The 24,937-nt window shown below is 40.9% G+C and overlaps 5 protein-coding genes across 9 annotated transcripts in view; 1 reads left to right on the plus strand and 4 right to left on the minus strand.

Moving 5' to 3' along the window:
• The window catches only part of BCO2 (beta-carotene oxygenase 2), a 104,370-nt gene extending 101,959 nt beyond the window's left edge, over positions 1-2,411 (minus strand). The window contains exon 1 of the mRNA XM_027036511.2: positions 2,322-2,411. The gene's annotated coding sequence lies outside the window, so the exon portion shown is untranslated. The remainder of the gene's footprint in view (positions 1-2,321) is intronic.
• TEX12 (testis expressed 12) overlaps positions 1-2,411 on the minus strand; it is a 57,359-nt gene extending 54,948 nt beyond the window's left edge. Inside the window, exon 1 of one of the 2 annotated variants that reach the window (XM_027036519.2) lies at positions 2,322-2,411. The gene's annotated coding sequence lies outside the window, so the exon portion shown is untranslated. The other variant, XM_053204120.1, reaches the window with a different exon arrangement.
• Positions 2,412-3,061: 650 nt separating this feature from the next.
• On the minus strand, positions 3,062-13,937 carry SDHD (succinate dehydrogenase complex subunit D). 2 transcript variants are annotated; one of them, XM_015082491.3, is made up of 4 exons: positions 13,784-13,937; positions 10,280-10,396; positions 8,709-8,853; positions 3,062-4,032 (listed from the first exon to the last, which is right to left on the minus strand). In XM_015082491.3, exons 1-4 carry the CDS (start codon positions 13,833-13,835, stop codon positions 3,867-3,869), a joined length of 480 nt encoding a protein of 159 aa, XP_014937977.1. In that variant the 5' UTR covers positions 13,836-13,937; the 3' UTR covers positions 3,062-3,866. The 2 variants fall into 2 exon arrangements, with proteins under 2 accessions (XP_014937977.1, XP_026892316.1); XM_027036515.2 differs by lacking the exon at positions 8,709-8,853 and having other exon boundaries at positions 13,784-13,918.
• A 37-nt stretch (positions 13,938-13,974) lies between these two features.
• TIMM8B (translocase of inner mitochondrial membrane 8 homolog B) lies at positions 13,975-16,975 on the plus strand. The gene is made up of 2 exons (XM_015082497.3): positions 13,975-14,105; positions 15,476-16,975. Exons 1-2 carry the CDS (start codon positions 13,977-13,979, stop codon positions 15,641-15,643), a joined length of 297 nt encoding a protein of 98 aa, XP_014937983.2. The 5' UTR covers positions 13,975-13,976; the 3' UTR covers positions 15,644-16,975.
• Positions 16,076-24,882, minus strand: NKAPD1 (NKAP domain containing 1). Of its 3 annotated transcripts, none has more exons than XM_015082472.3 (6): positions 24,827-24,882; positions 23,565-23,641; positions 22,477-22,577; positions 20,755-20,904; positions 19,183-19,236; positions 16,076-18,500 (listed from the first exon to the last, which is right to left on the minus strand). In XM_015082472.3, the coding sequence occupies exons 2-6, from the start codon at positions 23,631-23,633 to the stop codon at positions 17,993-17,995; spliced, it is 882 nt and encodes a 293-aa protein (XP_014937958.1). In that variant the 5' UTR covers positions 23,634-23,641; positions 24,827-24,882; the 3' UTR covers positions 16,076-17,992. The 3 variants fall into 3 exon arrangements, with proteins under 3 accessions (XP_014937958.1, XP_014937968.1, XP_014937941.1); XM_015082482.3 differs by having other exon boundaries at positions 16,076-18,497; positions 24,269-24,836; XM_015082455.3 differs by having other exon boundaries at positions 24,269-24,830.
• Positions 24,883-24,937: the final 55 nt, after the last annotated feature.

Raw genomic sequence — 24,937 nt, forward strand, 5'->3', positions numbered from 1 at the left:
GAGCCCAGAGCTTTGCTCCTGGCCTCTTGGTTGCCTTCTTAAACCTAGAGCTCTAGGCCACCTGAGATTACTAAATGATCCCGGGGCACAGCATGCCCTCAGCCCACCTCTTTAAATGCATGCAGACTTTGTTCTGGCTTGAGAGTATTTCCTTTGGCAAGCTGAATCACGTTTTAAAAGGTGTTCTTATTGTTAACATTCTTAGGTGCATCTTAGGTGCATTAGCAAAATAATTTCTATGATTTAGTCTGTCATATTGCCAAAAATAGAGGTCTATAAATTCTGGGGTGTCTGGCCGGCTAAGTTGGAGAAGTATTCGACTCTTCATCTCGGGGTCGTGAATTCGAGCCCTACACTGAGCGTACGGATTACCAAAAAAAATAAATTAAAAAAAAAAAAAAAAGAGGTCTATAAAGTCTTCCTAGATATACCAAAACTTTGGGAGCGACCTATCCCTCCACTATCGTATCTAATTCTCCTCCAGAAATTAATGACCACTTCCCATCCACCTATTTTCAACAAAGAAATTGAGCATACCCTCCCTCTTCTCTTGATCTTCCACACCCCAGTAGAACTTAGTGGTTCTAACTTCTAAATATCTTTTAAATGTGTTCTCTTCTTCATTCCGGCTACTGACTTTCATCATTTCTTTTCTGCATCACTGAAACAACATAACATTTCCATGCTTACCTCCCTCAAATGCATACTTCACATAGCTGCCAGCAAAACCTATTTAAAATAAATATCTGACTGGGGCGCCTAGGTGGCTCAGTCGGTTAAGCATCCAACTTCAGCTCAGGTCATGATCTCATGGTTCATGAGTTTGAGACCCGCATCAGGCTCTCTGTTGTCTGCACAGAGCCCACTTCGGATCCTCTGCCTCCTTCCCTGTCTCTCTCTCTCTCTCTCTCTCAGGCCCTCCCCAGCTTGTGTGCACTTCTGCTTGGTCTACCCTCTAGAGGCCCTCACAATTCACCCCAGCTTCCGTGGCTACTTGTCAGCTCTTTATCTTTCAGAAACCAGATCAAGAATCTTCCAGGAAACTTGCAAGCAAATTCTTAGTGTGCCCTTTGTTATATCACTGCTTGATGTGCTTAACTGTTATTGCAGTTACCACAGTGTACTGCCATCACTTATCTGTTGTCTGGATTAGACTATGAACTCCTTTTAAAGTCAGAGGACTCACCTCTTTATCCATGGTACACATTACATGAGGTACTTAATACCTGTCAGATAAATGTATTTCATTTCTACAATACCTTTACAACTGACTCCTATGTCCCGCTGCCGCCATCAGAGTTCAGGCCCTTTCTTCCTCTATCCTCATACACGTCCTTCTGCATCTAGATTGTCAGCCTTCCTCATGTCACCCCAGTTCTCTCTGAAACACAGGTGTGACCAGGTCCTACTTACCCTCAGAAACCTACTGCAACAGGCCCTGCCTCATTTTCACCTGCTGCGCCAGCAGCTCATAGCAACCCAAGGATCTGCCACAGCGACAGCTCAGCTGGGACCTTAGGGCAGGCAGTACCCAACCAGCCTAACCCTCTGACTTCTCACTCACCATCTAATGAAGCTTATTAGCATTAGACACCTCTCCAGACCCAAACTGTGGTGTGATGGTGTTGGTGATATTCTCCAATTCCGGCCCTCCCCATTTCAACTATATGGAAAACTCTATTTTACAGCACTGGTGTTCCGGGGGCTAAGGGAGGGGGAAGATAGGAATGACACGAAGGGGGAATTATTGTCTACAGAGAACTTAAGGCCAACAATAAAACCGAATAAAGGTCAGTCTGTTTTTTATGATCATCATAAACCAGCAATTTTTTTTGTTGTTGTTTATTTATTTTTGAGAAAGAGAAAGCTCACGTAAGAATGGGGCAGGGCAGAGAGAGACAGGGACAGAGGATCCAAAGCGGGCTCTGCGCTGACAGCAGAGAACCCGATGCAGGGCTCAAATGCACAAACTGTGAGATCACGACCTGAGCCAAAGTCAGATGCTTAGCCGATTGAGCCACCCAGGTGCCCCAAGAACACCAATTCCAAACAATGTAAGCTTTATTACTATTTCATTAATAATATTATTACTAATATTTTATTTCTCCCTGCCAAGGCAGATAGGTCCTCCACCAACAGTCCCTGGTGAACCACTGGTATTCAGGCATTGTGCCCTTGCAAACATTTAAGCGACCCCCAAAAGAGAACTAATCTCCTCTTCCTAAACCCTTAATATACATCTGAGTCTCTGACAAGGCTGTAAGCACATTAAGGGGAGCTTACCTATAACCCCTAGTACAGACATTCGTGAACACACTTACCCTTCTAGCCAGCCGCGCTTCCAAAGCTTGCCTCAGCTGCACAGTAAGGTCCTCAGGGAAATGCGCCCAGTGCCAGCTCTACTATGTTGCTACGAGAAACAAACCATCATGCCTTACACTCACCCTTCAGACCAAACTAACTGCATACAGAACATAATTTAAACACCGAAGGTTGGCATTTACAGAACATCATGATCTGGAACATCATTCTAAATCCTACTGCAGTTGACCCTTAAGTGACAAGAGGGTTAGGGACACTGACACCTTACACAGTCAGAAATCTGTGTGACTCCACAAAAACTGAACTACTAACAGCCTACCAGTGACCGAAAGTCTTACTGATAACCTAGACAGTTAATTAGCATGTATTTTTTATGTTATAAGATTTATATGCTGTATTTACAATAAAGCTAGGAAAAAAATATAAAAACCCCAAAGAAGAAATACATTTACAGTACTATACTGTATACATTGAAAAAATCCACATATTAACTGGACCCGTGCAACTGCTGTTTGAGGTCAAATGTATTTAACACTCTTCTTATACCAAACCACTCATACTCAATGTATTTCTGTCTCTTACATGAGTCTTTTTTGTATCACAGTACTTTGTAATTTACGTCACTGCTAAGCCCTAGAAGGAAACTTAAATAGTCCTATTTTAGTGCTATATATGCAAAAGACACCAAGTACTACTAAATAAAACTATGGACAATTAATACATAAAAGACTACAATACATTTTTATTATATAGCATTTTATTTTTAAAAAAATTTTATTTCATAGAATACATTTTCACATTAGAGATTCCTACAGTGGGAAAATAACAATTTATTACTTACAGTTTTATATTTGTAGAACATTAGGACAAGTAAAATAAACACATTTGAGGATTAAGTCTCAGTTCAGAATCTGTAATATTTTGATACATCTATAAGGGTACCTCTTCCCTACATGGAATTTTTCTACACTCAGAAGCTCTCCGGGCTCCTCCTCCCAAGCTTTAGAAATGAGTAATGTCAAAGAGCAGGATTTCCTAACTTTAAAATTTCCCTAGGACATGTAACCATTAATAACTGGTATAACAGAGAGGGAAGTTTTCAAAAATTAAACACTGACTAATTTTCTGCAAAGTCTTTACTTGTGAATGAACAGTCTTTCCCTTTCACCATCATTCCCAGGACAAACATAGACGTTTGATCAGGTATTGATAGTAATAAAGCTGAATTCCCTTTAAGAATTTGAAAAGCTAACAGGCAAAAGCTCATATGCAATGTTTGGTTATGCTGAGTCTTGTGAGAAGCTGGGAGACAACCCCATAAACTCACCAGAACAAGGAACTCAGTCCCCAAATTACTTGGATACAATTTCTCTCAAACCTTTTCCTCAAAGACTGAATTCTAAAAATAACCAGGCGATTAGGAGAAGAGGTTTGTCTCACCAATGGACTTATCTGTTATTTCCTCCTTATTGTGAGTTCAATGGCATGACAGAGCAGAGGCAAAGAGGTGTACAATCAATTCTCGTGGTATTAAGTCAAAAAGGTCAGAGTTTCCACAGCATGGCAACAGCTTTGCAGATGCCCACATCATGATAGTTGAAATAACACAGCCCAGCAAAGGTTAAAGCTGACAGGGCCAAAACTCCTGCCTTGGCGGTTTTCTGCAAAGCATCTCCATGAACGTAGTCAGTAACCACTTGTCCAAGGCCCCTAAACAAAAAAATAACAGTACAAAAGAAAGCCAAACAGCTAATTTGACTGCAAAACAATAATTATCAGGTTCAAAGTACAACTCAAGGTCATAGAATCATAAACCAAAATGAAGGAATCAAGAGTTTCCCAGTAATATAATAAAGACATCTCTATTCTTCAGATTCAATTTTCCAGAGTTACTTCTATCAAAGACAGTAGTTAACTGCCACTCTATATACAAAATCTTGGTTGTTGTTTGTTTAATTAAAACAAATGCTCCAGGGGCACCAGCCTAGGTCAGTCGGAGAAGCGTGTGACTCTTTGATCACAGGGTAGTAAGTTCAAGTCCCACACTGGGTGTAGAGATTAATAATAAATAAATAAATAAATAGACTTTAAAACAAATGCTCTATAGAATTTTTCATTAATTAAAAAAAATTTATGAAGCAGATATTATGTGCCAGAACCTGTTATAGGTGTTGAAAGAACAGCAAATAAGACAGCATCCTTGCCTTTATGGAACAGATTCTAGTGAAGGAGAAAATAAATATGTATGTGCTATGAGAAAATATTTTAGAAAGGATGACCTGAATAAGAAGAACGTTCCAAACAGAAGTGACAATGACCTTGGCATCTTTGAGGAATAGTAAAAAGATTAGTGTGACTGGAGGACCAGATCATAATGGAAAGGCAGATCACATAGGGCCCTGAAGGTCATAATAAAAGTTTATTATTTCAGGGGTGACTGGCTGGCTCAGCCCATGGAGCACATGACTCCTGATCTCGGGGTTGTGAGTTCGACCCTCACATAGGGTACAGAGATTACTTAAAAATAAAAATCTTAAAAAAAAAAAAAAAGTCTGAATTTCATATGAAATGTAATGGGACACCACAGACGTGTTTTTAAGTAGGAAGTAACCTAAGTAAGGAGTGACCTAATTTTACTTTTTTTTATTTTTTTAATTTTTTTAACGTTTATTTATTTTGAGACAGAGAGAGACAGAGCATGAATGGGGGAGGGTCAGAGAGAGACAGGGAGACACAGAATCTGAAACAGGCTCCAGGCTCTGCGTTGTCAGCACAGAGCCTGACGCGGGGCTCAAACTCACAGACCGCGAGATCACGACCTGAGCCAAAGTCAGACGCTCACCCAGACGCCCCTAATTTTACTTTTTTAATAACAGCTTTAGTGAGATATAATTCACATACCATAAAATTAACACTTTTTAAAGTGAGCAAGCACTATGCCCAATGTGGAGCTTGAACTCACGACCCTGACATAAGGTACCAGGCTCTACCCACAGCCCCAGCCAGGCACGCCCCATAAAATTAACCCTTTTTTAAGTGTACACTTCACTGGTTTGTAGTGTATTCACAAAGTTGTGCAACATCATCACTATTTAATTCTCATCACCCCAAAAAGAAACCCTGCATCCATGAGCTCATTATTCAACAACTAACTTGTTTTCTATTTCTACAGACTTGCCTATTCTGTACATTTTATATAAATGAAATCATACAACATGTGGCCTTTTGTGTCAAGTTTCTTTCACTTCACATTTTCAAGGTTCATCAACATTGTGGCACGTACTTGGATTGTTTTTGCTTTTTGGTTATTGTAAATTACACTGTATGAATATTACTATTCAAGTTTTTGTGTGAGGATATGTTTTCAATTTTGAGGGGTGTACACATAAAAGTGGAATCAATGAGTTATATGGTGACTCTAACTTTTTGTTAGAACTGCCAAACTGTTTTCCAAAGCGGCTCCAACTTCTTAAATTCCCAGCAGACATAGGAGGACTCCCAACTTCTCCACATCCTTGAAACACTTGTCATCGCCCATCTTTTTGATTAGAGCCATCCTATTAAGTATGAAGTGGCAGCTCATTGTGGTTGTGATTTGCATTTCTCTAATAAAAAATGGTGTTGAGCATTTTTTCATGTTGCTTATGAGCCATTTGTGTATCTCCTATAAAGAAATGTAATTTTTCTTTTAAAAAAGACCACCTTGGCTGCAGTATGGTGAATGGAGAGTGCAGGCAGCAGAAGGGGGGCAAGAACAGAAACAGAAAACCAGTTAGGAGGCAAATAAAGTAGCCTCAGCAAGATTGTTGGCTCAACCTAGGCTGGTGACGGGGGAGATGGTGTGAAGTGACAATTTAGACAGGCTATGTTTTGAAGAGGGCACAAACAGAAAGAGCTGATGGACTGGATGTGGGATAAGACAAAAAGAAGTATCTGCAATAACTCCTAGGATTTTTGGCTTGAGGAACTATGATTTAATTGAGTTAGGGAAGAACAGGAAAGGAGGCAGCTTTAAGGGAAAATCAAGAGAGATTTGGGGCGGACAAGAGTGGCTTTTGGCAATGTTAAATTTGAGGTGACTATTACACATTCAAATGGACTCCACTGGTTAGACAAGTGGAATCACAGGACTGCAGATCAAGAAGAGGTCAGATCTGAGCTCGCCTCAGGAAATTAGAGAAATTAAGAAAGGAAAACTGAGCCCAGGATTCAGGGCTTTCTCGTTCACACGTCAGACAAGGGGGAGAAGCTGGCATCAGAGACTGAGAAGGTGCAGCTAGTGAGGTGGAGGAAAATGGTGGGCACAGGGTCTACAGAGCCAAAAAAAATTATTTAAGGAGGGGATGGCCAATTAAGTTGAACGGTGCTGAGAGTTCAAGTAAGAGGAAGACAGAGAACAGACAGATTTGGAAAAATGAAGGTTTTGGGGGATATTGGCAAGAATTACTTCAGTTATGTAGTTAGGATAAAAGCCCAATTAATGTGGATTAAAAGAGAATGGATGCTGAGGAATTAATGCACAATTATACACATTCTTTTAAGTCATCCTGTGTGTATGTGTGTGTGTGTGTGTGTGTGTGAGAGAGAGAGACCGAGAGAGAGAGAGAAAGAGAGAGAGAGAGAAGGAAGAATTAGTAAGGTAACTGGAGAATAGAATAAAAAATATATATAAATATATTACGTTAGAATTCTTAATCTGACTTTTCGTTGATTTAGATGGATCTCCTGCCAAAAACCACATATTAGAGAAATATTCCTGTACTTGTGATCTAATATTTCATATGCAATGGAATCCTGTATTTTGAAAGGTCTGTAGATTAAAGGGTAATTCCCCTGACCAACCCTAGAAAATTAGGTAAGCAAAATCCCTTGTAACACTAATCTACAAAATCATTCTGATAGATCACTTAACCTTCCCCGGGGTTTAGTGTCCACATCTGTAAAATAACAGGGTTGGTTAAGATATTCCCAAGTCCTTTCAGTTCTAACAACCCAAAAATGCTTCCCCTGCCCACAATATCATGTTGTCCTTATAAAACAACATAAAATGAACTCAAAGATCCCAACTGTTATTTACAAACTTTTCAGAGGGTTCATTAACTTAGAAAGTCTAACAAACTACACTGGATAAAATAAATAGAAGCTGGGAATTCACTCATTCAATAAGTATTTACTTAGTGCGTGTCAGGGACTGCTCTAGGCATGAAATATATATAACAACAAACAAAAACAGCCAAAAGTCTGTTTTCTTTTTTTAAAAAGGGCAACACTTAACTACAGTGTCTAAGGATGCACAACTGAGTGATAAAACCACACTAAAATGTAAGGGAGTGATTACTATAAAAACCAGGATAATGGTTCCTGGTTGGGAGGATGCTGAACAGTTATGACTGAGGTAGAACACAAGGAAGAAGCTTCTGGAGTAGGTGGCAACGTTCAATTTCTTGACCTGGGCAGCATTACCCTTGCAATAATTCATTAAGCCATGGATGTGATTCTTGTAATTTTCTGTATCAGTGCTTTCATTCTAATGAGGGGAAACAAGGAATACACAAAATGATAAATAGATGATACAGTATAGTAGAAGGTAATAAGCACTACTGAGAAAAATAAAACAGGGGAGAGGGATAAGACATACTGGGAAGGACACTATAATTGTGAATAAGTGGTTAGAGAAGGCTTCATTGAGAAGGTGACAGTTCAGATGTGAAGGAAATGAGGAATAAGCCATGTAACTAGAGAAAGAGAGTGTCAGGCAGAAGCAAAGTAGAGTCTTGAGGCCTGGAGTGTCCCTGGAGTGTCCAAGAATTATCATGAAAGCCGGTGTGAATGACAGAGAGAGTAGCTGGAAATTCGGGAAGAAAGAGAGCCAGACTACCTTGGGTCGGCAGACCATCATGAGAATTCTGACTTTTAGCCTGAGGAAGGTTAAAAGACTGCAAAGTGTTTTGAGAAGGAGAATGTCTTCATCTGACTTAATATTTTAAAAGGATCACTGAGACTGCTGTGTTGGGAATAGACAGAAGGAGGACCAGTTAGGTGACTACTACTGAAACCAAAGATGATGACCAGGTTTGAGGCATGCACAATTAGAAGAGCGCAAATGCCATTAATTCAGATCGGCAAGAGTGCTAGAGGAAGAGATCTGGGGAGTCGACGAACTCAGTTTTATAACATGCTATATTCAAAATGCCTATCAGACATGGAAGAGAAGACATCAAATAGGCAGGCAGATACACAAATCTGGGCATACAAATACTTTATAGGTCTTAAAGTTGTCTACAGGTCTGAGTATCTCTATCAACTTCTCCCTCATCTGCAGTAACGGGACAAGCTCACAGCAAATAAATTTAGCAACGTAACACTGAAGGGTCTGCTGTACTTGCCAGTGACTATGGAGCGTGAGGGCTGCAGCCAAGGAGTAGTCCATCGCAGAGCTGGGATTCAAATAAGCAGCTGGAATTAGGCCCAGGAGCAAAACACTGACCACCCTCTCACCAGTCCAGTGGAGAGATGAGGCCTTGGAACCAGCTATAAAAAGGAGGGACCAGATTTGTAAGAGTTGAAAGGGGAAAACACACATATCTCACATTCAGTATTTGCCACAAAATAACCCAGCTGACAGAATGGCAAATAGTATGCATATGAGACTTAACTGAGCAGAAAGAGAGTAAGACAAAGAAGATAAATGAGAAAGATGCTATCTCCCTTCTTTGACGCTCTTTAGCTCGAGGTGTCACAGTCCCTATTTAAATGCATTAGAAGACTGATCCAATTTGCTGACAGGCCAGAAGATGGATGAACTACCTTTGCAGAACCACCAACCTTGGGCTTTAGTGTAATGGACAGATACTTTACGAATGTAAGTTAATACCAGCAGAGGAATTCCTTTAAAACATTACTCTTTTATTTACACATTCTAATTTTTAGAATTTGAAGGTAATACTAAAAATCCTCCCCCCAAAAAAACCAAACCAGCCAATTCAAAAAGTTCTGATGTGAACTTTTACGATTATGGTCCTTCTTCTGTCCCATTACTTATAAATAGTCCAAAACAGGTATGAACATGAACATGAAAACTTCTTTTAAATAAGTGAAAAACAAAATGGGCTTTAAACATTTCTTCGGGAACCTCTATCTTTTTTGGTTACAGACCTCTTTGGGAATCTAATAAAAGGACAGATATTCCCCAGAAAAATGCACATGGACGCATACATTAAAAACCATGTTTAAAACTTCAAGGGCTTGCTTTCAGTCCCATGCACTTTAAATTAAAACCACTCTGCTAAATTTAACTGAACTAAACAAAGGAATGCAGAAACAAAGAATTTTCCAAGACAAAATAACTCTAAAAAGCAGAAAAACTATACTTGCCTAATTTCTCATAATTCAGATGCAACTGTACATAAGTTATTGACTTAAGAATCAAGAGGAATCTTTATCTCTATAAAATACAGATCTTTCCAGACTCTAAAACTGGAAATAATAGTTAACTTACTATTCACTTACAGGTTTTCCATAATATTCACCCCAAAAATGCCATGTGATTTTAGTTATCAACCTAAATAAAAATAATTCAGTTAACAGCTATAAACATGTATGACTTTTTAAATTGTCTACTATTCTAAATTACTTGTATATGGTTCCTCTCTATCAGCTAAATAAGAGTGACTATATTTTATAGACTCTTCCTACAAAACTATTTCCTTTAAAAAAACTGAAATTTTCATAGACTTAGACCAGAAGAGTTCTCTTTCAGTGTAAATGGCATCCTTCAACCACTGTGGCATTGTCTGCCCCAAGGTGCAGGCTAAACAGGTCTTCATCTGACAGAGCTGGACATAAGAATTCCACTCCACAGATAGCAAGTCCTGCCAAAGGCATGAAAATTACCCAAGACAAAGATGAAAAGAGCCCAAAAAGCAGTAGCAATGAAAGAAAAAAAAAAAAAACGTACCATGGTGGTTCGGTGACAGGTGAATGTGCTGTGTTCTACACTGTCCTGGGGTAGGTTGGTCCTGGAGAAATGCTGAGACATAAGCAGGTCTGACTACTGGAATTCGGAGAAACAGAGCTGAGGAAAGAGATATAAGGGAGGTCATAAACATTTCTCCTTTAACAGGAATAACAGACTTTCTAAATGACCATAAGCAAGCTATTTACTCCAAACAGGGGATAACAACTCATTTGTAAAATGAGGACAGTATATATTTCCCTGGATTACTATGAAGTCATACTAAGTAGCCATTGAAAGATTGAAAAATCAATGAACCACTTATGTAAAAGGGCTTCACTCTTACCAATTTTATAAAGTAAATTATAGGGCACCTGTGTGGCTCAGTTGGTTGAGGGTCTGACTCTTGATTTTGACTCAGGTCATGATCTCACGATTCATGGGTTCAAGCCCCATATGGGGCTCTGTTCTAGCAGTGTGGAGCCTGCTTGCTCACACTCTCTCTCTCTCTCTCCCCCCCCTCACCTGCTCGCATGCGCACTCTCTCTCAAAATAAACTTTAAATAAATAAATAAATAAATAAATAAATAAATAGTAAATTATAGTTCCTTTCTCTTTCCATTTATTCATCTGTTCATCCAACAAACATTTACTGCAGGTAAAAGCATGCTCTTCATTGGAGCAAGAGACAAGACAGTCTTTGTCCTCAAGGAATTCAGTCTAATTTAGGAAGTACATCTATTACCATCTTCCTTTTCAAGATCAGTTTCTCTACTTGTACTCTTTTTTAATTTTTTAAAATGTTTTATTTATTTTAAGAGAGAGAGAGGCAGAGAGGAGGGGAGACAGAGAATCCCAAGCAGGGTCTGTGCCCTCAGCAAAGAGCTCAACGTGGGGCTGAACTCACTAACGAGATCATGACCTGAGCCTAAGTTGGACGCTTAACCGACTGAGCCACTCAGGCACCCCTACACTTGTAGTCTTGAACCTATCCCGTTCTGTCCCCTTTTTGATCCTGTCTCTTGGTTAAAAACTAGACCTAGTTCATGCAATGCCACCACTTACTAGCTGTGAGGTGATGAGCAATTAAGTTAAACAGCCTCTCTAAGTCTAAATGTCCTTATCTGTAAAATGAAAATAGTAGCACTTACTTCATAATACTCCACTGAAAATTAATATATGAAAGGTGCTTAGCATAATTCCCAGAATGTCATAATTACTCAATAAGAGGTAATTTCTCTCCTGTGTCTTTCACCTCTCCTTCCTTCCTATTGGCCATTTCCAACTATGCTTCTTTATTTTTTTTTAAATATAATTTACTGTCAAGTTAGATAATATACAGAGTATACAGCGCGCTCTTGGTTTCGAGGGTAGATTCTCATGATTCATTGCTTACATCCAACACCCAGTGCTCATCCCAACAAGTGCCCTCCTCAATGCCCATCCCACATTTTCCCCTCCCCCTCCTACCTCCCCCACCAACCCTCGGTTTGTTCTCCGTACTGTATCTCAGTTTGTAACTATTTTTTTCCTTCGCTTCCCCCATGGTCCTCTGTTAAGTTTCTCAAGTTCCATATATGAGTGAAAACATATATGTCTTTCTCTGACTGACTGATTTCACTTAGCATAATACCCTCCAGTTCCATCCACACTGTTGCAAATGGCAAAATCTCATTCTTTTTCATTGCCAAGTAGTATTTCATCGTACATATATGCCACTGCTTCTTTATCCATTCATCAGTTGGTGGACATTTGGGCTCTTCCCATAATTTGGCTCTTCCAATTATGCTTCTTTAAAGTGTTGGCTAAATCACCTCCACTTATTCACTTCCCTATCATTCTTCAACTCTGAAACTTATTGTCATCCCTACTAAAACTGCTTTAAGTTGCCAATGGTCTCCATGTGATCACATCCAACAAACACCCTTTAGTCTCCACCCTATTGGACCTTTCCTCTCTTCTGTTCTGATGAACTCTCCTCTAGTCCTCCCTTTGATTGTCTGACATCCTATATCAAACTCCTCCTACATTCACTCTTAATGTTTTCCCAACTTTCTATCATCTGCCCATTGCTCTCCTCATGTCTTAAGACCACCCTTGGCCGTTTTGTCCACTCAGCTTATTCTACCCATAAGCTGATGACACCCAATTCTGTATCTGCAACCCTGCTATCTCTCCAGAGTTTCAGAAGTGTGAGTGCCTCCTGGGTCTCTGCCCTGAGATATCCTACATGATCCTCAAACTCACCATGCCAAAAATTACAATCATCCTTCAACTCACTTTCTCAACCAAACTCGTCTTCCATTTGCTTGTTCGCCACTTTATTTAATAACATCCCAGCCACTCTTTAACCTAAACCAAAAATCTGCAAGTCATGTAAAATTTCCCTCCCTAAATTATCAATCACCAAATGATACTGATGTATCTCCCCAACATTTCTTGAGATAGTCTGCTCTTTGTTTGTACTACTCCAACAGTGTCCTATCTCATCTCCCTGACGTGTGTCCTAGCCGGTCCCATCTCCTATGATGGCCATCTACCACAGTGTTACTCAAGCGATCGATTTAAACTGCAACTCTATGTCAAATCTTTCAATGGTCCCCTTCAGAGCAGGTAAATGCACACTCCTTATCAAGACAAGTTCTTCCATGATTTGATTCCAGCTCACCTTTCCAGATTCATCTCTCATCCCTCACCTTCAGTTTCATGCACTAATATCTAGTTTATTTACTCTCCTACTTCACATTCCTACACCTTCATCATTACTTTAGCTCATTCCAGTAGCTCCAACTGTAATGTCCTTCGTCCTGTGGCCTTCCTTATCCTCAAGACTCAAATAGGACACGCTTCCTTCAGGAACCAAGAGGGTAACCTTTCCAAAACATACAGCTAAATATGTTCTTCCTCTGGACTACCATAATAATTTATGTACAGTACAACAGTTTGTGCTTTATGTTAAGTTATGCTTACGTGTGTTTTCCGTATAAAAATGAAAACTCTTCGAGAGCAGGAACTATGTTTTATTCACATCTGTATCCCAATCCTACTACAGTGTCTGGTTGAATACAAATGCCCAGTTGAATGATTATCAAGTTGATCTCCCGACCCCTATGCCAACTCCGGGTAAATGGGCAAGACCAGGCATTGGCACTTAGAGCCTAACACACTTTTCCAATGCAGGGTGGGTGCATTCTACGGACATTGTATGGGGGAGAAAAAACAGAACTCTTATGAATAGCTTCAGTAGGACCGTAACTTCCAGGAGCTCTCTTTCAGATTATCCATCCCCACGTCAGCCCTGAGCGGGAGTGATAACGCGCTCGGGAGAACGTCTGGGCGCGTAGGCAACAGTGATTACCGCCATGGTTTCGACAGAAGCCAGACGGGCAAACGGAATGGAGGGATTCCCTGCTCAAGAGGCCTCGTCGCCTGGAGGCAAATCCTCACCGCACTCCCTTCCCTGGCTGGAGACTGTACTAAGAACCTCCGGCTGCCAGGACCCCTCACCTCGGCCTCCTTGCGCACCACACAGGACACCCAGCCGCCAGAGATTCGCCATCTTTCTCCCGAAGGTTCAAGGTCACCCAGCAACCCGGAAGCAGTCACTCGACTACTCCCACCCCTCGACAACGAAAGAAAACAGGAAACAGGAAAATGCCTGGTGAACCGGAAGTCGGGAGCTGGCGCGCGTCCGCCGCGCATGCGCACACACGCTCGTAAGAAGGCCGGGAGTTCGAGGTGGACGATGGCGGAGCTGGGTGAGGCGGACGAAGCGGAGTTGCAGCGCCTGGTGGCAGCCGAACAGCAGAAAGCGCAGTTCACGGCACAGGTGCGAGGACAAGGACCGCGGTGGAGAGAAAGGAGGCTGAGGCTCAGGTTGACTTTTCAGGCTCTTTACTCAGCCCGCGAAGTGACTGCCGCTAGAAAAAAACTAGCAGAGCTCTGCCACCTCGCTACGGGGAGGCTGCCCAATGCTCGTTCTTGCTGCGCCCGGTTCTTCTCGGAAAAGAAATGAGCATGGCCCTCCAGGCCCTGGTGACCAGTAGTGCTCGGGTGCCTGTTCGGCAAACCCGGCGTGGGGGAAAGAGAAAGTGTAAAGCAGAGGAGAAAGGTCGGGCGACGCCAAGGTCACCGGAAACTAGTTTGGCGGCGAGCTCTCTGGGCTTGGCATTCGGAAGGTCTGGGTTCTGATCCTGCCTCTGCCCCTTACAGGCCACGTACCTCTAGGCAAGACACCCACCCATATGGGTCCTGGTTTTGCAGTCGCCTGCTGCCTCACTGGATTGTAGAGACCATATGCGATAACGTATTTGAAAACGACAAAGTAGTAGAACATTAATGGAGAAAGGTGGACTCTGAAGTAGTCAGTGTGGACTGTAGTTTAGAACAAGTGTTTTGGAGCTCTTTCGCCACCGTTTGAAACCCGGCCTGGTCGCTTACTAGCAGCAGGACCACTCCCAGTATGGCTTATTGCTTAACCACGTCTCAGACTGAGAGGACAGTCACACTTTAGGACCGCAGACAGTATTGACTGAGTACTCAGCATCCCAAAAAGGACGCCCTCAGTAAATGGTTAAAGAACTGCTCTGTAAGGGATAGATTTGGAGTGAGATGAATGCAGTGGTTTGGGGGACATTCATTGGTACCATACCTTTCCAGCTTACACTGGAGCTAATTGGGAAGATAAAAGATACTCACCCTGCCTGAAAATTTACAATCTGATTAAGGACTTAACACAGTTGTAAAAAATAGACCGTGGCCTTCAAGGAGGTAAAAATTTGAACTGTGTTGAAGAATGGGAAAAATCTTTAGGGAGGGCATTCCAGGAATATTAAGGGTCGAGTATGCTATGCATGTACTTCATGGAAGCACAACAGGTTAGTGGTTAAATAAGGGAGTGCCCTGAGTGGCTGAGAGGAACTGATGCGTTAAGCAAACACAGGGGTGACGTGATGGAAAGTAATTTTTAATCACTAAAGAGAAAAACAGTAATGGAGAGAATAAAGGATTATTGCAACGTAAGGACAAGGATCTGGGCCATACTGGTGACAAGTTATGAAGTGAGGAAAGAGGGGAGCCCATGGTTTGTTGATTGAATGATTCCATCAGGTGATAGAAAATGAGAAGAATGGGAAGGAAATAAAGTTGGCAGAGTTAGACCTATATGCAGACATCACTGGTTATTTTCTTTCTTCTTAGGTGCATCACTTCATGGAGCTATGCTGGGATAAATGTGTGGAGAAGCCAGGGAATCGCCTAGACTCTCGCACTGAAAACTGCCTCTCTAGCTGTGTGGACCGCTTCATTGACACTACTCTTGCTATCACCAGTCGCTTTGCCCAGATTGTACAGAAAGGAGGGCAATAGGCCATCCCTTGGGAGAATGACAGAAGAAACAAAGGACTTGTTAGAGCAGATTGATGGGCCACTGGGGGAAGGTCGGCAGCCCATTGTCAGGTGAACTTGAGGCTGTTACCAAGCCTGTTGGTGCTAAAAAGTCACAGATCAAATGTTCAAAAAGTGAAATTTATTTATTTGGAATTCAGAAATTCCATGTTGTATCACAACAGTTGCTCAATAAATGTGAATTCTCCAACTCTTTTTTTTTAACCCCATTTTAGGATTTAATATAGAGATCTCTGATGGGCAGGAACACTAGAAACAAGTGTGTTCCAAGACCAGTAGTGCAAATGAGATCTTGGGTTTTGAAGGGCCATCCTAAACCACTAATTAAGGGGGCTAGAAGAACCATCAAAACCTTAGCCTAAGGTATAGAAGAGAAATTGGGGTTGAGAAGGGTGAAGAACAGAAAACAGCTTTATTGCTTATACATGACCACGAAAAGGTAAACATGGCAAAAAAAAAAAAAAAAACCCCAAAAAAAACCAAAACAGGCAAGATGTGTATTCTTGGGATAGAAATAGGCCTGCTAGTATGGGAGAAAGGGAAGGTCAAGCCCAAAACAGAACCAACTTCCTGGAGATGCCTTGTTCCACTGGCCCATCTTCCTGAGTCTGTGCTAAAATCAATACTTTTACAGCACAGAAACAATGCTTCAAAAAAATACATGAAGACTCCTTCCAACAAAGATTTCACTTACTTCAAGAACAAAACAATTGCTTTAGGTTAAGAGGTAGTAATTACAGACGTCCTGCCCTCCCACCTGTGGGCCCCCACTAATCCCAAAGGTAAAAATATACGCCATGGAACAATGACAGTTGAGTACCAAAGTATTAATATTTCAAGTAAATATCCTCAAAGGTAGCACCTGCTTATAATCAAGGGATGAGAACCTCCAGCCAACCATGTATTTTGTGACTAAGCACTTTATTAGATATCTGTTCTGGAAAGAACAAATTTAGTAGTTAGAACCACAAAGTATTACCACCTCATGGAATGTTGTTATAGTTCTATTCTATTGCTGGTGTCTTAACACTGTCATGCTACCATGAAGTATTTCTGTATTCTACATGGGGAAGGTAAGGCCAGGAAGGTTAACTTACCTGTTCAGACCTTATAACTAGTTAGTGGCAGAACCAAGACCAAAAGTCTGGGTTTTCAAGTTTTCTACTCAGCCGATGAAGTGACAACCAGGAAAAACAATGTCACTTGACATTCCGTGATAATGAAAAAACTCACCTGTGTTCTACCAGCTTTTTTTCAGTGATATTTTGTTTTTTTTTAAGAATTAACAGTAGGGATCACAGTATAGAGCAAAGGAAAATAATACGGTCTCTGCTTGGTGCTTTAATCAGAAGGCTGACTGGGAAGAAGTGGGTGCATCCCTGAGAAGCCTGTTTCATTTTGGAACTGATTCAACATAACTTCAGGGAAAATCTAAAGTTCATTAATAGATTTAGAAATGAACAAGGAAGATAACATTTAAATGGCAGTTGCAACCCTGAATCCTGTTCAGAGCACCATTAAACAGCATGACCAATTCCTAACTTTATCCCATTTGGTTGAGGATTAAGACAACCGAAGAAAGAATTCTGAACACAAGGCCATTTAGGCAATAGACAACAAAGGAAGTAGAAAACCATTTACTATCCAATTACCATGTTTAGGGGTATACTGAGTGTAGCCACAGACCCTGTCCAGCAGAGAAATTTGACCAAAAAACCCTAGTCTCATAACAGCGGTCTATGGATGTTACGAAGGAAAAATATCTTGTTCTTACACATTTTTTCTCATTAAATAAACTGGACCATATCTAAGGGGCCAAATACAGAAAGATCAAAGCACCAAGGCTGAAGACACAAAAAGTTAAGTCCTGGCACCTGCTATATAAAGATAGCAACACGATGTTCCCTTACAGCATTCTACACAGCACCGGTTCCAATCCACCTCTCGATCCCAACCCTTGCCCTTCCCCAGATTCAACACTCCAGTTGGTGTACCCAGGTCATTATTGGGTTCAGCTTTCTGGGTCCTTTAATTTGCTGTATATGCACTCTACCCTAAATGTGATTAATTGCAAAAAATAATCTCTTCGAGAAAACTTCTTAACAAAATACCAGATTCCCTATTAACAGTAAGAGGATCAAGTTTAACAGGCCAAAACAAGACAAGTCTGTCAGAACATATATAGATGGCACAGGACAGCTCTGACCTCAGGGCCCCTGTGCTGGGCAATAGAGTCACTGGCAAAACCCCAAGGTGACAGAGCTGCAAGTAACCAGTCAGATGGGCAAATGAAGAATGTTTCTTTCTCATTTAGTCATCCTCTGAACTCTCTGCAGACCTTTCATCTGTAGCCACTTTCCAATTAGTGCGTTTGTTTGTCCTCTCCTGTATTTCATTGTTAACTACAGGGATATGGACTTTTTTCTCTCTCTTTTTCCTTTTGGTTTTCTTAGTGTCTCTTTCCTCGCCTTCCTCAGAACTGCTGGATGCGGAATCATCGGACTGGGAAGTATCACTTTCTGCATTCAAGAATAAAGCAGGTTTTTTGAGCGACTTTTTCCTGGATTTTTTCTTGCGCTTATGTGGCTGTTTCCTTTTCCCGGTACTAGAAGCCCCCGTTTCTTCTGAAAACTCGCTTGAGGAATCTGCTGTTACATCTGTGGCTTCCTTTTTGCTTTTCTTCTGTTTTTTGTGTGACTTTTTTTTCTGCTTTTTTTTGTGGGATTTCTTTGACTTCTTGTGTTTGTGAGACTCGTGGGTAGATGATTTTACTTGGGGAGATGTTTTTTTTCCATTGGTAATATCTTGCTGGTCACTACTAATAAAAAAGAGAAACTGCTTTACTATAGGAAATAAAAAGTCTATTAATATTTTAGTATTCTACACTCTAGATAGAAAGTTGGGGTTAACATCTGAATTTTAAATAAGAGCTTTGACATAGGGTTACTATGAGACTATCACTCTTTTTGTTTTCTCATTTTGTTTTCTTAAAGATAAATTCTCATCTGTCACCTTGAGTTACTGTATGGAATACTATGTAGAAGAACCTAAATGCTATGTATATGCAGAACATCAATCAGGAAACGGCAAAATACCAAGTATCTCCAAACTAAATTGCCTATTATTTTCTGGTTACATTTTTAATGGCAAATGTTATCTCCTTTATAAAATTAGGAACCCACGGCACCTGGGTGGCTCAGTTGGTTAAGTATCCGACTTGGTTCAGGTCATGATTTCACGGTCCGTGAGTTCAAGCCCCGAGTCGGGCTCTGTGCGGACAGCTCAGAGCCTGGAGCCTGCTTCAGATTCTGTGTCTCCCTCTCTCTCTACCCTTCCCCTGCTAATGCTCTGTCTCTCTGTCTCAAAAATAAATAAAAAACATTTTTAAAATAAATAAATAAAATTAGGAACCCAATTTATAGTTCAGATTTGGAATAGTATTACTTGGTATTGGTTCACTTGGTTTCTAACTTTTTTTTCAGTAAGCCTATTTGCCTTACCTGTCTGTTTCAAATTCTTCAGGGTATAACTCTTTGTAACCGCTGTGACCCCATCTGTAAGATGACACAGATATTATATGTATTATTAAGGCAATACATACATTTCTTTAAGTTAAAAAAAAATTAGACAGACTTACGAGTGCACGCATAGACAGGCATACAGAACAAAGAAAACACCATAGAGCCAACCCCATCTTCAAGCTCAGTAACTTAACTGGCTACATTTTCTGTACTGCACACTATCATTTTAGACACAAAGGATTCTTTTGTCCATTTGTAAGAGAACTTGCCATTCTCAAGAACTCTTTTACTCTGCTCTTTAGCTGTGAAATACTTCTCCAAAAACAACTCTTAACATAATGCGGTCTATATTGGGACAATTGTTTTTTACAGAGCAATTTTACTAAGATGTAATTCCTATACCATAAAATTCACTCTTCTGAAGTGTACAATTCAGTGGCTTTTAGTATATTCAGAGTTGTGCAACCGTCACCACTATCTAATTTCAGAACACTCTCATCACCCAAAAAGGAACTCCATCCTCTGGCACTAACTCTCCATTCCTCTCTCCTGTAGCCCATGGCAACCACGAATCTACTTTCTGTCTCTATGGATTTGCTGATTCTGGACATACCATATAAATAGAATCATGTAATAAGTGGCCTTTTGTGTCTGGTTTTTTCCACCTGTTTCCAAGCTTCATCCATGTTACAGTATATCAGTACTTTATTCCTTTCACCGTCAAAGAACATCACATTAGTCCCCCCTTATCTTCAGTTTTGCTTTCTGGAAGCAGATCGCCCTCCTTCTGTCATATTGTCAGAGGTCAGCAGCAGCCTAACGCTACATCAAAATGCCTACATCATTCCCCTCACTTCATCTCATCACATAGGCATTTTATCATCTCACATCATCACAAGAAGAATGATGAATACAGTATTAATGAAATATTTGACAGACCACATTCACATAAATTTTATTACAGTATATTGTTACAATTGTTCTATTTTTAGTTATTGTAAAGCTCTTACTGTCTCCAATTTAGAAATTAAACTTCATCAGGGGCACCTAGGTGGCTCAGTCGGTTAAACATCCGACTTCAGCTCAGGTGATGATCTCATGGTGTGTGACTTTGAGCCTGGGGTCGGGCTCTCTGCTGTCAGCACAGAGCCCATTTCAGATCCTCTGCCCTGCCTCTCTGCCCCTCCCCTGCTCGTGCTCACTCTCTCTCTCAAAAATAAATATTTAAAAACTAGAAAAAGAAATTAACTTTATCATAAGTATGTATGTATAGGAAAAAACATAGTATATATAGGGTTCAGTACTACTGACGGTTTTAGGCAACCACTGGGGGTCTCAGAACATATCCTCATGGATAAGGGTGGGGACTACTGTACCACATTTTGTTTATCCCTTCATCAGTTGACAGACATTTGGGTTTCCACTTTGGGGCCATTATGATAATTATGCTATGAACATTTGTGTGCAAGTTTTTGTAGGGATAATTAATTTTTAAAAGTATATACTCTCAAGTCAGATATCATTAATGGTCACAAGAATTTAGTTACAAACCTGTCTGGCATATTAGCTTCATAATCATATAACTTCTTATTCCAGGATTTAGCCTTAAGAAAGTCATCTTCCAGTGCCCCAGAAATTTCAGTCTTTGGCCTCCAATAGTCTCTTTGACTTTCTTCATCAAAACCATCACTACGCATCCGGCTATAAGGAAAAACAGAAGAACTTTTATATTTGGAAGCAATCTGCAAGGTTCCTTTATGGAATGTCATACACAAAACCCACTGAACAAGCTAAGGGGAAAACAACCACCTGATAATTAGTATTAAAAAAAAAAAATGTAAAAAGTCATGATCTGTTCTACTGTCTAAGTCTGTACACTTATCCAGGGAAAATCTGACCATTACTACCCATCCTATTGCAGAATACAGACAAAAATGACTTATGGACTATGGCACGCTGTAGCTCGCTCACTGATTCTCAAGTAGGAGGGCATGCAAAGAAGGATGCTGAGAATAATCACAGCTGGTGACAATTTCTAACTACTCTGGAGATTTCAGAATCTCCAGGGAAGGTTTTCCCTTCCTCGAAAACCAGCAACCTTCTGCAGTGAGGTCGTAGTAACAGTAGGAACAAGGCCTAACCCATGAGGATGCTGGGGTAGAAAACAGTTGAGAACCATTGACACAGCCTGTGCTTACAAGGTCCACTAACAAGTCACTCCACAAGCTAACTAATTATCAAAAATGTTTAAGGGCCGCCTATATGCTAGGCACAGTTCTAGCTGCTAGGAATGTAATAGCAAATGAGACAATCAGAATCCTGCCCCTAAAGAGATTATGATTTAAAGATTTATTAGACCATGACAGGTATTAATAATTCACTCTAAAAATAGTATTTTGTTCCTGGAAATGCCTCTTGGAATTGAACAAGCAATATAAGACAAACCATCATCTGCACTAACTTCTAAATTCTCAAAGGACCATCTTTAGAAAGGAAACATTTTATCTGCAAATATCTGCAAAGATATTTATTTTTATATTGAGACCATGCCTTCTTTACCTTGGAGACCCCAAATACTTTCTTGTTTAAAGCCCTTCACATACAGCCAATCCTGAGTTGTATGTACTCCAAAGCCTGAGTACTCCGCAGGCACACTCACTCTCCTTAAATATCTCATATATTGTTTCCCTGGGTGGCTTTAGAAATTAGCATTATTAGTATAGTCATTTTTCATATACACAGCTCTACACTAACAGGCATATGAAGCCCAAGAGATGTTCCCATTACTCAGACATTCCTATACCTCCATAGATAAGACAACTAAGCCTGTATTATCCTTTATACTCAACATTGAAACTATTTAGAAGGTAATGTGAAAGGCTGTGTGACTTGGTGAACACAACAAGGAGATGGGGTAAAGAAAAGGCTCACAGAGAATCTAAGACTAAAAGAGGAAAGGAGTGAATGATAGCTTAAGTGACTGTAAATTACCAACAGTAAATCTTAAAAGCCACCAAGCAAGGTCAGAATACACAAAATCCTTAACTTTTAAAGTTGTTCAAGGTAGAATTTTGGAATTCAGTACCAAGAATTAAGCCATATGTATCATAGCCACTATCTTTATGCGTGGGTCTAGATTTATGAAAGAAGGAAGGCTTAAAGATTCACAGAACTGAACTCATCTATCTTTAGCGAACTAAAATGCTTTTAAGTGAAAGTTAATGGTTCTAAAGAAGATCAGAATTATTTTGGTTCTTAGAGCTGCAATTTCACCTTGAACTACTGGGTAACATTTTCCTTTTGGTTCCCCGGTAGGCATCTTCCATCTGTTTCTCCAGTTCTCTTATTTTCCACATATCTGACTCCTCCTGAATCTACATTTTTTTTAAAGAAAAGAAATACAAATAAATGACTAAAAATAACATTTTACATCAAAGAAAAGTAACTGACAAAACACTCTGCACTAATTATTGCATTACAGATTGGGTTATAACCAGGAACCTGGGAAACAAATTCAGGATTTCTAGAGTGGTTAAATAATCCGACCCAGTGAATCTCAAATGTTCTGCAGCCACACGAGAACTTTTTAACCCTGCACAGACACACCTATCACCTTACTAATTTTGCAATTATGCCGCAATTATCAAATGATAATCCTTTCTGTTTCAATTAGTCACCAAGTTCTTGGGATTCTATCTCCTAAATTCCTCTTCATCCCTACAGTCACTGTTTTCATGCAAACGGCTCATCATCTCTCACCTGTAGCACTGCAGTTGCCTAACTGGTGTCTCTATTATTTCACTCCATCTGATCTATCCCCTACCCAGCTAACTAATCATCTAAGATACAAATACAAATTAAAGACTTTGATGGTTTCATTATAATTTAGAGGAAAAAGCGTCACAAGCCAACTCTAACTTACCACTCAAACTTTATCTTCCGTCACTACCCCATGGCCCCGCCCCCCCCACTCCCTACTTTCTGAATGCACAGTTTATTGCCAAGCCCCAAGTGCTTCATGCTCCTTTTTGTTGCCATGTGAGTACATGATGTTCCTTCTGTCTGGAATGATCTTTTACACATGGTAAAGTTTAACCTGTTAAACGAGAACTAATTCAAATATCATCAGCAGCTCAAATACCACCCATTCTATGAAGCCTTTCCTTATTTCCCAAGGCAGATTTCATTATTCATTCCTCAGTGCACTGAAGCACTTTGTGTATGTCTCTATTACAGTACTTATCAAATTGATTATAATTACCGGTTTTATTCACCTTTCTATCTCCAAACTGCCAAAATAATGCTTGGCACACTGTATGCCTTCAATAAATGTTGAGTAATAACCAGATTGTACCTCTTACCTTATTGTGAGCATCTGTATGCCGGATGACATTCCTCAGGAGGACTTTCCCCAGTGGAACCCGGGACATTCTTCAATCTGAAATTAATCAAGACATAACACTTAAAAAAAATAATTCCCTTTATTACCTTCTCTTTTATTACAATATTATAAGGAAGCACGAGGTAAAGAAAAGATCACTGAACAAGAAGTCAGAAGTCCTAAGGGGTAGTTTTCCCTTTACCATTAAAAGAAGAAAAATGTCTGACCACACTAATATGAAGATGAATGTAACTGAGATAAATGTACGTCGAAGTTCTTTTAAACTGCACAAAGTTATGTGCTTTCAAGAGCACCATTTTATTTAATCTTCAACACAATCCCATGTTTTATATGAGGCAAGCATCTTCATTCTTATTTTGTAGGTGAAATTCCCTTAAGCCATAACTTGCCCCAGGCCAGATTGCCCAAGGCAAACCAGGTGCAGATTAGAAATCAACTGTGGAATCCCAAAATCAGTTCGTCATGAAGCAAATATCTAGATTTGAGACTATCAGGGACCAGCAAATGTCAACATTTGACATCAAATGCAGAGAGGCCCTAAATTTCTCCACTCAGGAGAATTTTACTTTCTAATTTGTACAGAAGCCTCCAAAATACAGATGACAAGGGTATCCAGTGTGTAGCTAGCAGCGGTTTTGTGCAACCACCCCACCGCTCACTCACCCCTCGATCCTGAGGAAATCAGGCATCTTGCTAGTGTGAGACGAAGAACCACTCCATTACAAGATCTCCTCCGACCCAGGAAGCCAAGGAGTCAGGGCTCAAAGGCAGCTCTGCAGCTTCACCCGAGTCCTTCGTGAAAACGCAGCCTTCCCACCGGTTATTCTGCCCTCACCCGCGGCCCAGGCCACCGCTGCCTTGCCCCCAGCCCAGACCGACAGGAAGATCTCTTTCCGGACTGAGGCCGGAGTCTGCGCCGGCGCGGAATCCGGAGGGCCGGGTTGACGGGGCATTCCCCGCTCACGCTCCTCTGGGACGGACCCGGGGGTTGGGCTTCGCTCTCCCGAAAGGATGGGGAGGCTCTGGACGGGTACAATCCTCGACTGGGCCCCAAGAAATACCTAGAGTGCCCGAAGGGGGGGTTGAAGCTTCCAAGGGGAAGTCAGAGAAAATACCCCCATCTCTGTCACCGGGATCCCTGCCCCCCAGCGGCCACGGAGCTCCCGGTAACCTTCCCTCCAAACGCCCTCCCCATACAGACACACACAAACACACCCATACCGTGCGCCGCAGCCTCGCGTGGCGGGGATTTGGGGAGGGGGGAGGGGGAGGTCTGGGAGACAAGGGAGCGGACTTCCGTTCCAGGCCGGAAGTCGTGCTCCAGAGAAACTC

This window comes from Acinonyx jubatus, chromosome D1 (assembly GCF_027475565.1).
Source record: "Acinonyx jubatus isolate Ajub_Pintada_27869175 chromosome D1, VMU_Ajub_asm_v1.0, whole genome shotgun sequence".
NCBI classification, from domain to species: Eukaryota; Metazoa; Chordata; class Mammalia; order Carnivora; family Felidae; genus Acinonyx; species Acinonyx jubatus.